The 14872-nt window shown below is 40.7% G+C and overlaps 1 protein-coding gene across 1 annotated transcript in view; it reads left to right on the top strand.

Annotated features, from left to right (window-relative positions):
* GLI3 (GLI family zinc finger 3) overlaps positions 1 to 14872 on the top strand; it is a 435743-nt gene that overhangs the window by 301872 nt on the left and 118999 nt on the right. The window contains exons 4-5 of the mRNA XM_006902022.1: positions 5887 to 6092; positions 11292 to 11438. Of these exons, the coding sequence (XP_006902084.1) occupies positions 5887 to 6092; positions 11292 to 11438 (353 nt within the window). The remainder of the gene's footprint in view (positions 1 to 5886; positions 6093 to 11291; positions 11439 to 14872) is intronic.

Here is a 14872-nt window from a genome sequence, read left to right as displayed (position 1 = left end):
GTCATGACAGGAGTCTAGAGCGATGGCTACATGGTGGAGTGGACCTGGGGGAGGGTTTGTAAAATAATGAAAGAATCTTTTCTTTTACTTTTCCCAGAGGGTAATGTCTCGTGGGGGGAAGCCTTTGGAGGGGACAAATCTACAACCATGAATGAATGGACATCCAAAGCCTCTGTAAATTTTCACTGAAATTAATAACAAATTTAAATTTAAAAAAATTACGTTAGAGTAAGGATGGCAGTTGAACCACCTTACCTCTGTAACTTGATTTATGCCACCATTAGAACCTCTACTCAGAATGTCATTGCTTTTCCATTTTTTACTCATGCACTTTTAACTTGTTCGTTAACTTTGTATCTTCTAGGCTGCAACACTTCCATGATACATCTTCAAGGATATGAACATGCACGGCTAAGCACAATTGATAACAGTGCATCTAAATTCCAAAATCAGTCTCCATAATAGTCTATGTGTTTCCTACTGCCAAGGGGGCCCTTTAGGGTAGTGAGAGAAGACATTCACTCTGAAACCCACAGCGTCCCTTTTCGGCAGGAAGTAGCTAAGAGAATACGCCATCCCCCTTTCCTTATGAATCAGGGTGAAGTCTCTCTCACGGAGGAGTGATAGAGAATGGAAAGGGACACACTGACAAAGGAGATTAATCAGAACTGGCTTTGACAAGCACTGTGGCCATTGGACAATTAAAACAGACATTGGTGGGGGGTGAAAGAAGAACGAACTGGGGAGGAGGGTGGAGAAAACAGTGCAACAATGAAAGAATGAAAACCAAAAAAATCTCTCTAAATATTCATTAAAACTAATAAAATTTAATAATAAAAAAAAGAAGGAAGGAAAAGATAAAACAAAACCCTGAAGAGGGACGAAAGCATTTGCTGTGAAAGGTCAAGAACTGTAGTCTTCAGTGTGAATTGAAGCTTAACAGCAATAAGACAGAAAATTCACCACTCGACCAATTAGCAGTGCCATGATGGATAAGAAGAGATTGAGGCTGTTAACAATTTCAGCTTACTTGGCTCCACAATCCATAGAGGAATTGCATTGAGGGAATCTTCTGCCAGGCATTTCTTCAGAGTGCTATAGAGCAGTATTGTCAGTCTAGAGAGTAACGTTATGCCTAATCCAGGACATGGTCAACTCAGTTACTTGCTACGCATCAGAGAGCTCAATAATGACTAAAGATAACAGAAGAACAATCAGTGCCTTGAAGAGTATTGAACATACTCCAAGAGAAAAAAACAGGTCTGTATTGGAGAGGGTGAAGCTGAGTTTCTTCTTGGAGGCTAGGATTTTGAAGCTCCATCTCACGTACTTTGGGCATGCAGCCAGGACAGACCAGTCAGTCCTAAGAGAGGCCATCATGCTTGAAAGAGTACAAGAGGAAAGTACAGGAGAGGAAGACCCCAAATGAGATGGATTGATAGGGCAACTGAGGCAATGGGTTTAGATGTGTCAGAGTTAGTGAGACTGTCTTCGGATAGGGCAAAGTTCAGAGCTATTTTACATTGAGTCTGTGTGAATCATGGATGACTCAGTGACTCATGACAACAACAGCAACAGCAGCAGTACCTTTCACTCCCATGTTTATAGCCCTAAATGGTTCTTTAGTACAGCTTTGAAAATTTGTCTGCCTAATAAATCCAAAAAACTTAATCTTTCCTCTCAAATATGTCTGTGACTAAGGATGAAATACCTGACAAACTATCAGTCATTAATTTAAAGGCATTTCTGTGACTGTTGTTGCTGTGGACTGTTGAGTTGGAACCAACTCCTAGATGACCTTCCAGGGCTTTTTCAGGTACTGTAAATCACAGGAGAAGACTGCCTGCCCTTTGTCCCTCAGTGCAACCAATGAATTCACTTCACCTGGCTTTTGGTTAGCACTGCCACTCCTTACACATTAGGCCTCCAGATCTCCCTGTTTCTCTTAGATAATGTTAAAAGCAATCTAATTTTATTGGCATTACAGAAGTCCAGAATAAAAGCTGCATAGTAAAGTGATCTTGGCAGGAGGGGGTCTTGTGTAAAATGAAAGAACGTTTTCCTCAAAGAAAAAAGTGATCTGGGGGGTGGGGAGAGGGATAGGGAGGAAAATGTGCAACAATGAATGATTGGAAACCCAAATTCTTTATAAACTTTCATTAAAATATCAATAAAATATTTTTTAATTTTTTTTAACAATCTAATTTAAAGCCTGTGGTTTGTGTGCATTTGTATCCAGGTAGGTAGGTGCTGGAACCATTGTAGTTCATAGTGTTGATTTGAAAATTCAATTTTGTCAGGCTTCAGTATTAGAGAAATAACCTGAGTCAATCCAAATTGCATGAATGTGATGTTGAACTTCACCACTTTTCCCTGAGAAACAGACTATCATAACATTTGCTTGCCGAGGTCAGGATCAGAAATGAAAAGATGGTGTACTGGCTGCTTCTGACCAAACCATTTACCACCACCATGGTTTTCTGATTTCCCAGTAGAGTTGGGCACTGTGATTGATTGTCTTTTTACACACCTGAGCTCAAAGCAGCCTTGGGAGGGTCCTGTTACCCTTCCAGTTTTGTATGGAAGCACACTGATGCAGAGGTGGGAGAGTAATTTGCAGTTGACTTGGTTATCCACACAAAATGTTTCCTTTCAGAGGAGGAATAAGTTGATGATGTGGCCTACCATTGTAGAAATGGCTATCCCTGAGCCTTCAGGGCAAGAAGAAATCCCCAAAGCAGACCAAGGTGTTACTAAGAATTTTGTTCATTAGTTTAGTGACTGCCAAGTTCAGGACCTCCTCTAATGGTTGAACAGTGTTCCTGTCTCAGAGGATGTGAACAGAAGTGGTTTCTTATTCTTCACAAGTTCTTTTACTAGTTATTTCATTTCTTTCTGGGGAAATTAAAAACAAAAGCCCTATGATTCATGGCAACTCTCCGTGCATTATGTGTTTCGAAGTATATGTGGTCTATAGGGTTTTCATGGGCGAAATTTTCAGAGGTAGATAAGGTCTGTGCTGTGGATTTTTTGTTTTGTTGTTATGTTTTGGCAGGTTGAAACCAATTCTAGCATTGACCCTCCAGCAGGTTTTCATTTTTGCATGGGAGAAGATTGCCAGTCATTCTCCTTCAGAGCAGCTGCTGGATTCGAGCAACATGCCTCAGGGTTGGCATTGCAACTCTTTACCACTAGGCCACCAGGATTTGTGTTACTCACTTTTAGTGAATTGAATGTTTTTGCTACTGAGGGATTATTTTGGGGAAGAAGTCAAAGTAAAGTGAACACACTAAAGCTGACATCACACTGACACTTGTGGTAGTGTCATCCTGGTTTGCTAGCTTCTTTGACTTTCTTTGGCATAAGTCCAAGCCCCAGTCCTAAAATTTTATAGATTTTATGATCCTGATTAGTTTTCACAAACATTATGTTGTTCTTGATATTTGCCATCTAAACTGACCCATATCTGACCCTCTGACAGGTTTTCACAAAGGAGATTGCCCATCTTTCTCTGGTGGAGCAGCTGGTAGATTTTGAACTACATACCTTTGCATTGGCAGCCTAGCTCCTTACTACTAAGCCATAAGTCATTAAAACAAAATTTGAGACTCTAGTAATATTGCTAATACTCTTCTCAGATCTAGACTTTTGAGATAGAATAAGTTCTATTTTTTTTTTCTAAGTTGAGAAAAACAGTAGGAAATGGCACTGCTTTTCTTTTTCATTCACATTGTGTAGGTTGAGTTCTCACACATTCTGCAATCTTGTTTTACTGTTAACCGCTGTGGAGATGGCCCTTAATTCATGGTGAACCCATGCATGATAGGACTGGACTGATGTGGATGTCTGGAAACATGTGTCCATATCTGTGCTGATGTCTAGGGAGTTCAGTGGTGGATGTGTGGACGCATATGTTCAGGCCTGTGTTGGCAAACTCGTGTTAGTCTGGGAGCTGATAGGTAGGGAGGGCACTGGACAGTTGAGAGTTCTCTACTGAACCATCATAGCCCCAGAATTTGTCTAGGAGGTGTCACCTCTGCAGTTTCTTGAAATGTGTACTTCTCTATTTCTCCTGTGATGGTCTCTCAGCAAATAAGTTGGAGCTTCATAGCAATTACTTTTGAGTAGGATTATAAGGATTGATTTTCTTTTGTGATAGAAAGAGCTCCAAAAATTTGAACATTGTCCATGCTAAATCAATCTTAGGAGGTGACTTCACCTCTTGCACAGAACTTACTTGTTTTGAAGCAAAGACCTGAAATAGGACAGATTTGTGAGTTAGACTTATTTTTAATTAAATAAAAGAAATTTACTACTTTCTAAAGAGGTATGAAAGCCTGAGGTTTGTTGGGGGTGGGGGATCTCTTTACTAGTGGTGAATTCTCACTGTTCCCACATGTAAATTTAGAAAACTGGATTTTCTTTCTGCCACACTCAGAGTACCATCTGAATTTAAAAAAAACAACAAAAAACAAACCAAGAAAACCAAACACCACCACAACAGTTTTAAAAGGTGCATTGTAGGGGTTTTTAATAAATTCAAAATGAAAGACAAGAAAGGAGCAAGTGAGGAAATTCTTAACCCCCATATTTCAACTTCCTTTCTTTTGTACTGAGAGAAAATTCATTATCTGATCTTTGATTTCATTTATTTCTGGGTCTGAGCTGTGCCGTTAGTGGAACTGGCTTCTACCAAGATTATTTTCTGACAGGCTGATGGGGCCAGAGGCCTGGCCGTCAGCGCCTGTTCACTCTGGGAGGGGCATGAGGAGAAAACGCCTTCCCTGCCTTTTCATTTCACTCCTAAGCCAGTGGCATAAGAGGAATCTGCTGTTCTTGGTAGATCTGTCTCCATCATGGCCTTTCCCTTTTATGACTTTCCCCTCTTGTGTGGAAAAAAATGGAGACCACAAGTAGTCAGCCTGTTCTAGCCAGTTCACTGGGTTATCTATACAAAACATTTCCTGTCAAAGCTGTAACAAATTGGTGAGGAAGCTTACCAGTCCAGAAATGGCTGTTCTAGAGGCTTCAGGGTGAAAAGGAACCCTCAAAGGAAGATCAGGATGCTGTTAAGAGTTTTGTTCATTAGTTCAATGCTTATATTCCAGCCATCATTATCTTGGTCAAAACCTCAGTCTTTTCCAACTTTCCAAACCCAGGAGTATACGTGGATACTGTTTGCTCACTGAACCTGGATACCCCACGAAAAGCTAGAGAGGGCAGAAAACAGATACTAAGTGCTGTCTCAGAGAGGAGGGAGCAGCAGCAGCATCGCCACAGCAGCAGGCAGCCCCTAACACTGGTCCCACTCAACCAGAAACCCTTGGAGGTGCAGAATGTGAGGGGATGGTGTCTGACATCACATTTCTCAAAGACTTTCGTGTCTCCATCCTTTCTTTGTGGAAAACTCTGCCATGTAAATGATCAGACTTTCAGACCAGATTATTTGGGGATTGTATTCTTTCTTTTGATATATCTAAGTATAGCACCTTATTGTCAAGAGATAAGTTTTAAATGATGGTTAATATGCTGTGGTCAAATGGAAAATAAATTGCAGTTGCCACTTTAAGTGCAAATGCCTATTTTTTGGATTTTTTTTTAAGAGGTTTTTTTTTTTTAAGAGGTTGATGGTTATTTTTCTTCAGAGTTCTGTGGTGAAATTTCTCAAAGGTCCATTTTCTCTGCCCAGATAATTGCCTAGTAGCATGCTACCTGCATTATGTGACCATGGTCTTAACATACTAATAATAGAAATGAATATGCTGTAATTTTTTACAAAGATTTATTGAGTTCCTTTCAGTTCTTTTTTTTCCTTGCAGAAAACCTGTGTTTATGGCATTGTTTGTCTCTTGCATACATGTCATGTCTGGTTTTCTTTTTACCCAGGCCTTCTGCTTTATCTAGTAGCCCAACATACTCGGACCTCCCCTTCATTAGGATCTCCCCCCACCGGAACCCCACTGCAGCTTCTGAGTCCCCCTTCACGCCGCCACACCCCTACATCAACCCCTACATGGACTACATCCGGTCTCTGCACAGCAGCCCATCCCTATCCATGATCTCCGCAGCACGAGGGCTGAGCCCCACTGATGGTAAGTCTCAGGCTGATTCTGTTTCCAGAGATTGTATCACCTCTTGTTGCCTTACTCGCCTTACCTGGGACATTGTCTAAAGTCAGTCTAAAGTGTAACGTGTATTTGCCACAAACTTTCCTGAAAGAACAACTTTCCAATCACAGGATCTCTATGAGCTGTTGTCAACTCAGCAACAACAGTGCACACTATAAATGCATTCTTTTTATTTTAACACAATTTCTCTCTTTGGATAGTGAAGTCCCTTTGTGGCACAGATACATAACACATTCATTTAGCTACAAGATTAACGATTCAGATCCACTCAATGGCATTGCAGAAGAAAAGTCCTAGTGGCCTCCTTTCGTAAGCATTACAGCCAAAAAAATCCCATAGAACAGGTCTGCTCAGTAATGATGGGTTTCCATGATGAGAGCTTACTTGATGGAAACTAAAAATAGCATAAGCTGTGATGGTGTAAAGTTAATGCACTTAACTGCTAAAAGGTTAACAGTTCAAGACCATCCAGAGGACATGTCTGGCAGTCTATTCCCAGAATATCAGTTCCTGAACACCTCCTCACCCTCCGGAGCACAGTTTTACTCTGAGACATACACGGGACCACCGTGAGTGAGGGAGTAGTAGCAAGTTGTATGGAAAATGGTTAGTCTTATTTCCCCTTTCAGTTGAGGATAGCAGTTTTACAGAGAGACCAGGTGACTCACTATCTGATTGTCCCATGGCTGGACATTAATAGGATGCACTCAGCTAGATCTCCCTGACTCCACAGCCTTCGCTCTTAACCACTTTTCCATGTATTACCCTTGTCTTGAGACCATGACTATCACTGCTCACACATTGTTTGTGTATAATATGAGTATTCTATTCAGTTTCTGATGAACATTTATTTATTTATTTTATTTTAATTTTTTTTTTTATGATTGCAAAGCACATTGATCCACGTGTCTGTTAGAACAGTTGTGAGCCCTGGTGGCCTACTCTTTCCAGGTGGAGCTGTAGAATCCCAGACTGTCAGATTCTAAACTTTGAATCAGAAAAAGTATTTCCCATCTCTTGTGCACATTCAAAAGTACATTGTCCTGCAGTTGTGAGAAAGTGAATTGAGGCTCTGCACTATATAAACCTTATTAATTGTAGAAATCTGGTTATGAGTTCTGTGCAATAGATGACATGACTGCTCCTTATTTCACAGCAAAGAGAAATAGCCATGTGCTTGGTTTTTCTGAGCAGCATGTTTAATGGGAGCTTGGTGCACTGTCCATATTCTCCACATAAATAGTCCCTAAGGCTGGTTAGCATTGTGGGAAAGCTTCTTGAAGTTTCTCAGTAAACTGAATGGTACTTCCAGGAATAGCTCTCCTCAATCATCAGCCTCTGGCTCATTTTTAAATTCTAATTCAGAGCTGTGAATATACTTGTACCTATGTAATATATTTTGCTATTTGAACAAGATGCACATTTTTAAACATAAAACAAAGCTAGTTGTTCTGCTTTGGCTTTGATTTCACAGTGGGAGAAATGAAGTATTTTGCCCACAGAGGGATTGGGATTCATGAAGATGATTAACAGAGGCAACAGTGAGCAGGCAGGGAGGCCAGCTAACAGGGGATTTGAAATTACTGGCTCCAGAGATTTAATTGGGCCAGTGGAAGGTGGTACCTTTTGTCAAAAGTATTGAAAAGCATGATCGTAATCTCCTTTCAACAGCATTAGATGGCAGTTGAGTCAGTCAGTATCTGATCAATTAATCTGCCTCACGATTAATACCCAGTTGTTAATGTCAGTAACATTTTTCTCTGAGTCTAAGATTTCTTTTTCTCCGACTTTACCCTGTATGTTCTCTGTGTGTGTGTGTGTGTGTGTGTATGTGTGTGTGTGTGTATATATATATATATATGTATATATATATATTGTAAAACATTTATGTTTCTATTGTAAAAGGTCTATGTTTCTACATAATGAGGTAAGCTTTTACTGATTATATATACTAAACACTTTATGAGAAAGTCCTGGTGATACAGTGGTTAAACACTGGCTGTAAATGGAAGTCAGAAGTTTGAACATACCTGTAGCTCTGAGGGAAAGACTTGATGATGCACCCTTGTAAAGATTTATTGACTAGGAAATTCTACAGTCCAGATATGCTTATTCCTATAGGGTTTGCCTGAGGCAGAATTGATATAGCAGCACACAATGTAAAAAAAGTACTTTATGTGTATTATTTTATGTATTACCCTGAACAAATTAATGCAACTGGCAAGTGGTGTGACTGGGATTTGAACCCAGACCTTCCTGAATCTGGAGGTTACCTTCGGAATTGCAGTAATATCTTCTTGCTTTTATACATAAACTGACAGGTGGAAATAAATTATTATCCCACTTCCTAATATTAATTCTTGCCAGTAAATTGCCCAGATTATTAAGTATGCTTTTTTTTAAAACTGGGAATAAAAATTACAAAGTAAAAGTTCTTCAATTGCGGAAAACACAACTGAAGCGTCTCATTCAGCAGCATGTTATCAAAGCTATGCCACATTTTTCCATTTCTAAATCAGGATCATCATATTACCGTGAGTTAACTCAAAGCCTTTTCAGCAAGCTACACTTCTTACCCTCTAGCAGAGACAGTAAATCACATGGGAGGAGATTACTCCTTCTTCCCAAAACAACTGTGTGCCTTTGGGATTGCAATGCAGCTTCTTACCACTGGACCATCAGAGCTAAATAGAACATCAAAATCCATACCACAGGAATCATGACCATAGCTAAACCAAGAAATAGTGAACTAGGTGGCTAGAAAGTTGAGGACAGCTGAGACAGACTGGTAGCAGAGACAGAATGGATGATCATATTAAAGCTATAGTATTAATTATCCAGCAAATCATCTGTCCAGGAAATAATCATAGAATAATTGAATGTCACTCAAGCAGGGTACAGGGTAAAGAGTATCATGAGTAAGTCAGGAGAATGAGCGTCTGTCCTGTTTGCCTGTGCAATATAACGTCTTCATACCCTTGTTTTCTGGAGAGTTTATAACTTGGTGTCCCCCTAATAATAATTAAGGAAAGACATCTGCAGCAAGGACAGTCAGTTGTAAACTGTGTTGGAAACTTTGATTTCTTTATCACACTTCTAATTGATCTCAAAACACCAAATTTCCAGCTCAATGGAGTCTCCCTATAGACGGGACAGTTATGGAAGTATATTTAGTGATGGTAGTGGCAAGAAGCTGCACTGCAATCCCGAAGGCATATGGTTCAAGGTCACTAGCTGCTCCATGGAAGAAGGATGGGCAGAGGGTCTGCTCTAAGTCGAGTCTGACTATTAAACTACTAGTTTAGGGGACGTATTTGAAGCATATCTAGAAAGACTGGGGTCATCTACCCTCATAAGAAATATGAACATTGTTGTTGTTGTTGTTGTTGTTATGTGCCGTCGAGTCCTTTGCGACTCATAGCGACCCTATGCACAACAACCCTAAACCCTGCTCTATCCTGCGCCAACCGCACCGCCTCTGACACACCCATCCCGATTACCCCAGTCACCGAGTCAGTCCATCTCATAGAGGGTCTTCCCCTCCTGCACCGTCCCTCCACCCTCCCAAGCATCATGTCCCTCTCCAAGGACCCGTCCCTCCTGGCAACATGTCCAAAGTATGTCAGACGAAGCCCCAGAATCCTTGCCTCCAAGGAGTTGCTTGATTTAATCCTCTCCAAGATGAATCTGTTTGTTTTCCTGGCAGTCCATGTTACATTCAGTACTCTTCTGCAGCACCACAGCTCAAAAGCATCCACTCTCCTTCTGTCCTCCCTAGTCATTGTCCAACTGTGATGCATAACAAGCGATTGCAAAGACCATGGCCTGTATCAGGCGCACCTTAGTCTCCAGAGAGACACGTTGCTCCTGAGTACTTTAGAGAGGTCCCTAACAGTAGTCCTTCCCATCGCGATATGCTTTTTGATTTCCTGACTGCTGGTGCCAAGAGTGTTGACTGTGGAGCCGAGCAAACTGAAGCTGTGAACAATCTCTATCTCTTCTCCATCCATCCTGACGCTGCCAATTGGTCCAGTGGTGAGAATCTTTGTCTTCTTGATGTTGAGCCTCAGTCCATACTGACGGCTGCAGTTCTTGACCCTTCGCAGCAAGTGCACGAGGTCCTCCTCAGTTTTAGCAAGCAGGGTTGTGTCATCTGCATAACGCAGATTGTTAATAGATCTTCCACCAATCCTGATACCACAATTCTCCTCATGGAGCCCAGCTTCTCGGATAATCTGCTCTGCATACATGTTGAAAAGGTATGGAGACAGGATGCATCCCTGGTGTACACCCTTCCCAATTTTGAACCATGCAGTGTTACCCTGCTCTGTTCTGATTACTGCCTCTTGGTCCAAGTACAGGTTTTGCATTAGCACAATTAAATGTTCTGGGATTCCCATTCTTCTCAGAGTCAGCCACAGTTTGTTATGATCCACACAGTCAAATGCCTTTGCACAATCAATGAAACATGGATAGACATTCTTCTGGTATTCTCTTCTTTCAGCCAAGATCCGTCTAACATCAGCAACAATATCCATAGAACCATGACCCCTTCTAAACCCAACCTGGACTTCCAGCAATTCTCTGCTGATATGTTGTTCTAATCATTTTTGGATACAGTGACTTAATAAAACAATTTCTTTTGTGGGAGAGGTGGACTCAGTTCAGCCCCTTGCCATTAAGTTGGAACTGACTCATAACTTGACCCTCCAGTGGGTTTTCAGTAGCAGTAAATCACAAGGAAAGGAGATTGCTCCCACAGAGCAGATGGTGGATTTAAACCACCTGCCTTTGAGTTGGCAATGCAGTCCTTTACCTACTAAGCCACTAGATAGAGCTTATGGAATATATACACGTTAATAATTTTAAATATTTTTTAAGTGAAGGAATATATACACGTTAATAATTTTAAATATTTTTTAAGTGAACATGAAAAAATTAGTAATGTATTCTAGTTTTGAAATTTCTTTTTCCTAGTTCTGTTTTCAGATAAATATTGTCCAGTAGGCTTCAGTGAAATCACAATTAGAATTTTAGGAAGCTTTCTTGTCAGGAGCTGGAAAAGAAGAGCTGATGTGGTTAAATGACATTCAGATTTAGGGGGAGGGGTGTGAAGAGAAATCTTCTTGCAGTTAGTTAACTGTAACTTTTGTCTCCTTCTAGCCCCACATGCAGGAGTCAGCCCTGCAGAGTACTATCACCAGATGGCTTTGCTGACGGGTCAGCGCAGCCCCTATGCGGACATCATTCCATCAGCTGCCACCACTGGAGCCGGGGCCATCCACATGGAGTACCTCCACGCCATGGATAGTAAGTCAGGGAAGGTTTTCTCCAGTCATTGTGGTGTCAAATGCTATGTCATACAACTGAAAGAAGTTACAGCAATGGGCTGACTATCTAACCTTCACATTAGAGAAAGAGCAGAACTGTCAATATCCAGCCCTCAGGTAACAAATTCCCTTCACTTTCTAGGAAGCTTCCACAATTTATCCTTTCTAGAACTCCCTAGTTCAAGGATACTCTTTAGCAGCTATATACAAATTGTAAAGCAACTATCCTGTTCTGTTGTCTTGAAGCAAAAACAAACAAAAAATTAATTAGATAATCGGTGATTTAAGATAAAGACCCATACTTGAAACAAAAAACCCAGCTTTTTTTTTTTTAAAGACCTGTACTTGGCTATATTATTTCTGTTGAATATTGTATTTTTTTACCTCACATGCTTCCATTTTATTAAAAGATGATATTTTAAATAGAGGCCATGGCACTAGGGATATTATAGCTAATGTCAGGTGGTTATTGGCTGAAAGCAGAGAGTACCAGAGGAATGTCTGTCTGTGTTCCATTGACTATGCAAAGGCATTTGACTGTGTGGATCACAACAAACTGTGGCTGACTTTGAGAAGAAAGGGAATCCTGGAACACTTGATTGTGCTTATGCAAAACCTATACTTGTACCAGAAGGCAGTCGTCAGAACAGAGCAAGAAAACGCTGCATGGTTCAAAATTGGGACCTGTGTGTGTCAAGGATGTGTCCTATCTCCATATCTTTTCAGTCTATATGCAGAACAGATTATCCGGGAGGCTGGGCTCTATGAGGAGAAGTATGACATCAGGATTGAAGATAGACTCATTAACAATCTGCATTATGCAGATGACACAACCCTGCTTGCAGAAACTGAGCAGGACCTGAAGCACTTGCTGCAGAAGGTCAAGGACTGCAGCCTTCAATATGAATTGAAGCTCAACATCAAGAAAACAAAGATTCTCACCCTTGGGCTAATTGGCAGCATCATGATAGATGGTGAAGAGATTGATATTGTTGACAGCTTCAGTTTGCCTGTCTCTACAATCAACACTCATGGTACCAGCAGCCAGGAAATTAAAAGATGAATTGCATTGGGAACGTCTGCTGTCAGAGACCTCTCCAAAATACTGAAGAACAGCAATGTCAGTCTGGAGACTAAGGTGTGCCTGATACAGGCCATGGTCTTTGCAGTTACTTGCTGTGCATCAGAAAGTCAGACAAATGACTAGGGATGAAAGGAGAATTGATGCCTGTGAGCAGTTGTGCTGGAGAAGAGTATTCGATATACCATGAACTTCTAGGAAACAAGGTCGTCCTGGAGAGGGTGAAGCCAGGTTGCTCCTTGAAGGCAAGGATTCTGAAGCTTCGTCTGACATACTTTGGACATGTTGCAAGGTGGGATCAGTCCTTGGAGAGGGATGTCATGCTTGCGAGGATGGAGGGACAGTGCCAGAGAAGAAGACCCTTGAGGAGATGAATGGATTTAGTCACTGGAATAATGGGAGTAGGCATGTTGGAGACAATAAGATTGACTAGGGATAGAGCAAGGTTTAGGGCTGTTGTGCATAGGGTAGCTATGAGTCGCAGGTGATTCTTCTGCACATAACAACACCGACAACATTTTAAATGTGACTTTTTATTACTAGTGCATACATGAGAGATTCAGAATAGTTATAACCAGGGGATAAAAGCAAAACAAAACAAAAGGTTATAAATAAGAAGATTCTAATTTTATTTTAACATAAAACAGTGATAAAAAATATAGAATTATTTAATGTGTTATAGGTCACTGACTTTGGAGTCCCTCAAGACTTGTATTCAGGGGGAGAATTCTCATGTTTGTGTCAGGAACCCAGCCAGGCTCAGTCCCATGCCAGTGCCCTTTGTCCATGGAGGCTTAGATGATGCTGAACAGATTTCATCAGAATTTCCAGTTTAAGATGATAGAACAACTAGGAAGAAAGTCAGGGAGCTCTGGTACAGCCTAGTGGTAAAATGTTAAGCTGCCAACACAAAGGCAAGAGTTTTATATCCACCAGCTGCTCTCAGCAGTCTCAGCCTGTGTGATTTTCAGCCTCTGAAAAGCCATTGGAGTTTCAGCTGTGAGTTGATTCTGACTTGACAGAAAACACCACCAATGGGAAGAAAATCTTGACAGTCTACTTCTTAAAATTGTTGTTATTATATATTACTGTCAAGTAGAATTGCTTGCCTTTCTATTGGAAGTGCAGTTCTTACTCACTAGATCACAAATGCTGCTTTCTTTAAAAGAAAAGACCAACAACAAAAATGAACAAATAAAAAACGGTTGTTGTTAGGTGCTGTTGAGTCAAATATGATTCACAGTGACCTGGTGAACAACAGATCTGAACCCTGTACCATCCAGCCTCACAATCTGTGACACACTCAAGCCTGTTTCACTATGTTAGTGCATCTGGTTGAGGATCTTTCTCTCCTTGGCTGACCCTCCTCCTTTCCATGCATGATGTCACTCTCCAAGGAATAACCTCTCCTAGTAATAAGCTCAAAGTATAGCTTCATCATCATTGCCTGCAAGGAGCACTCTGGGTGCACCTTCTCCAGGACATATCTGTTTGTTCTTTTGACACTCCTCGGGATATTCAGCACTCTTGGCAAGAAGCTGTACTGCAATCCCAAAGGTACACGGTTCGAATCCACCAGATGCTCTGCCAGAGAAGGAGGGACCATTTCCTTCTGTACCAGTCAGATCTGATTTGACAGTACATGCACATAAAATAACAAAATCATATTTTAAAGCATCAATTTTGTCTATCACCCATGTACATAGCAAGTGACTTAGAAGACCATGGCCTGAATCAGATGCACCTTAGTCCTCAAACTAACATCATTGCTCCTCAATAGTTTATGGAGATGTCCCTGACTACAGAATTTCTCAATGCATTTTGTTTTCTGATCTCCTGACTGGTGTTATATTGATTGTAGATCCAAGTAAGACGAGGTTGTTGACAGTTAAAATTATTTGGATCACAATGGCCCAATTCACAACAGATAATGGAAGTAGTGCAGAATCAGGCACTTTTTCTTTCTTCATTCCTTCTGTAGTGCATGAGACTGACCATGGCTACCAACAAGTCTTATTAATTATTTTAAGTCACTTATTTAAATGGATAGACCATTTAGCCTATGACCCTAGCTTTACAGAGCACCTCAGAGTTCTTACTTGTTAAGATTTTTAAAACAGACATTTGTGTGCATGTTACTAGAAAGTTATAAATCAGTGAAAGCCCACTTGCCTTAGACTGCAAACAATGTGACTTTGAGTAGGGCTTCTGCTTTAGATTTTGTTTTTCCTAGTAGCCAAGATCAACTTGTGCATTTTCATACAAATTTTGTTGATTGGATTGTGTTTGGGTTTTTATATATATGTATGTTTTTTTTTTCTAAGTTTATAATG

Source organism: Elephantulus edwardii, unplaced genomic scaffold (genome assembly GCF_000299155.1).
Source record: "Elephantulus edwardii isolate Elephantulus edwardi_28Jun2011 unplaced genomic scaffold, EleEdw1.0 scaffold00358, whole genome shotgun sequence".
NCBI classification, from domain to species: domain Eukaryota; kingdom Metazoa; phylum Chordata; class Mammalia; order Macroscelidea; family Macroscelididae; genus Elephantulus; species Elephantulus edwardii.
This window is presented reverse-complemented; position numbering and strand designations above follow the sequence as displayed.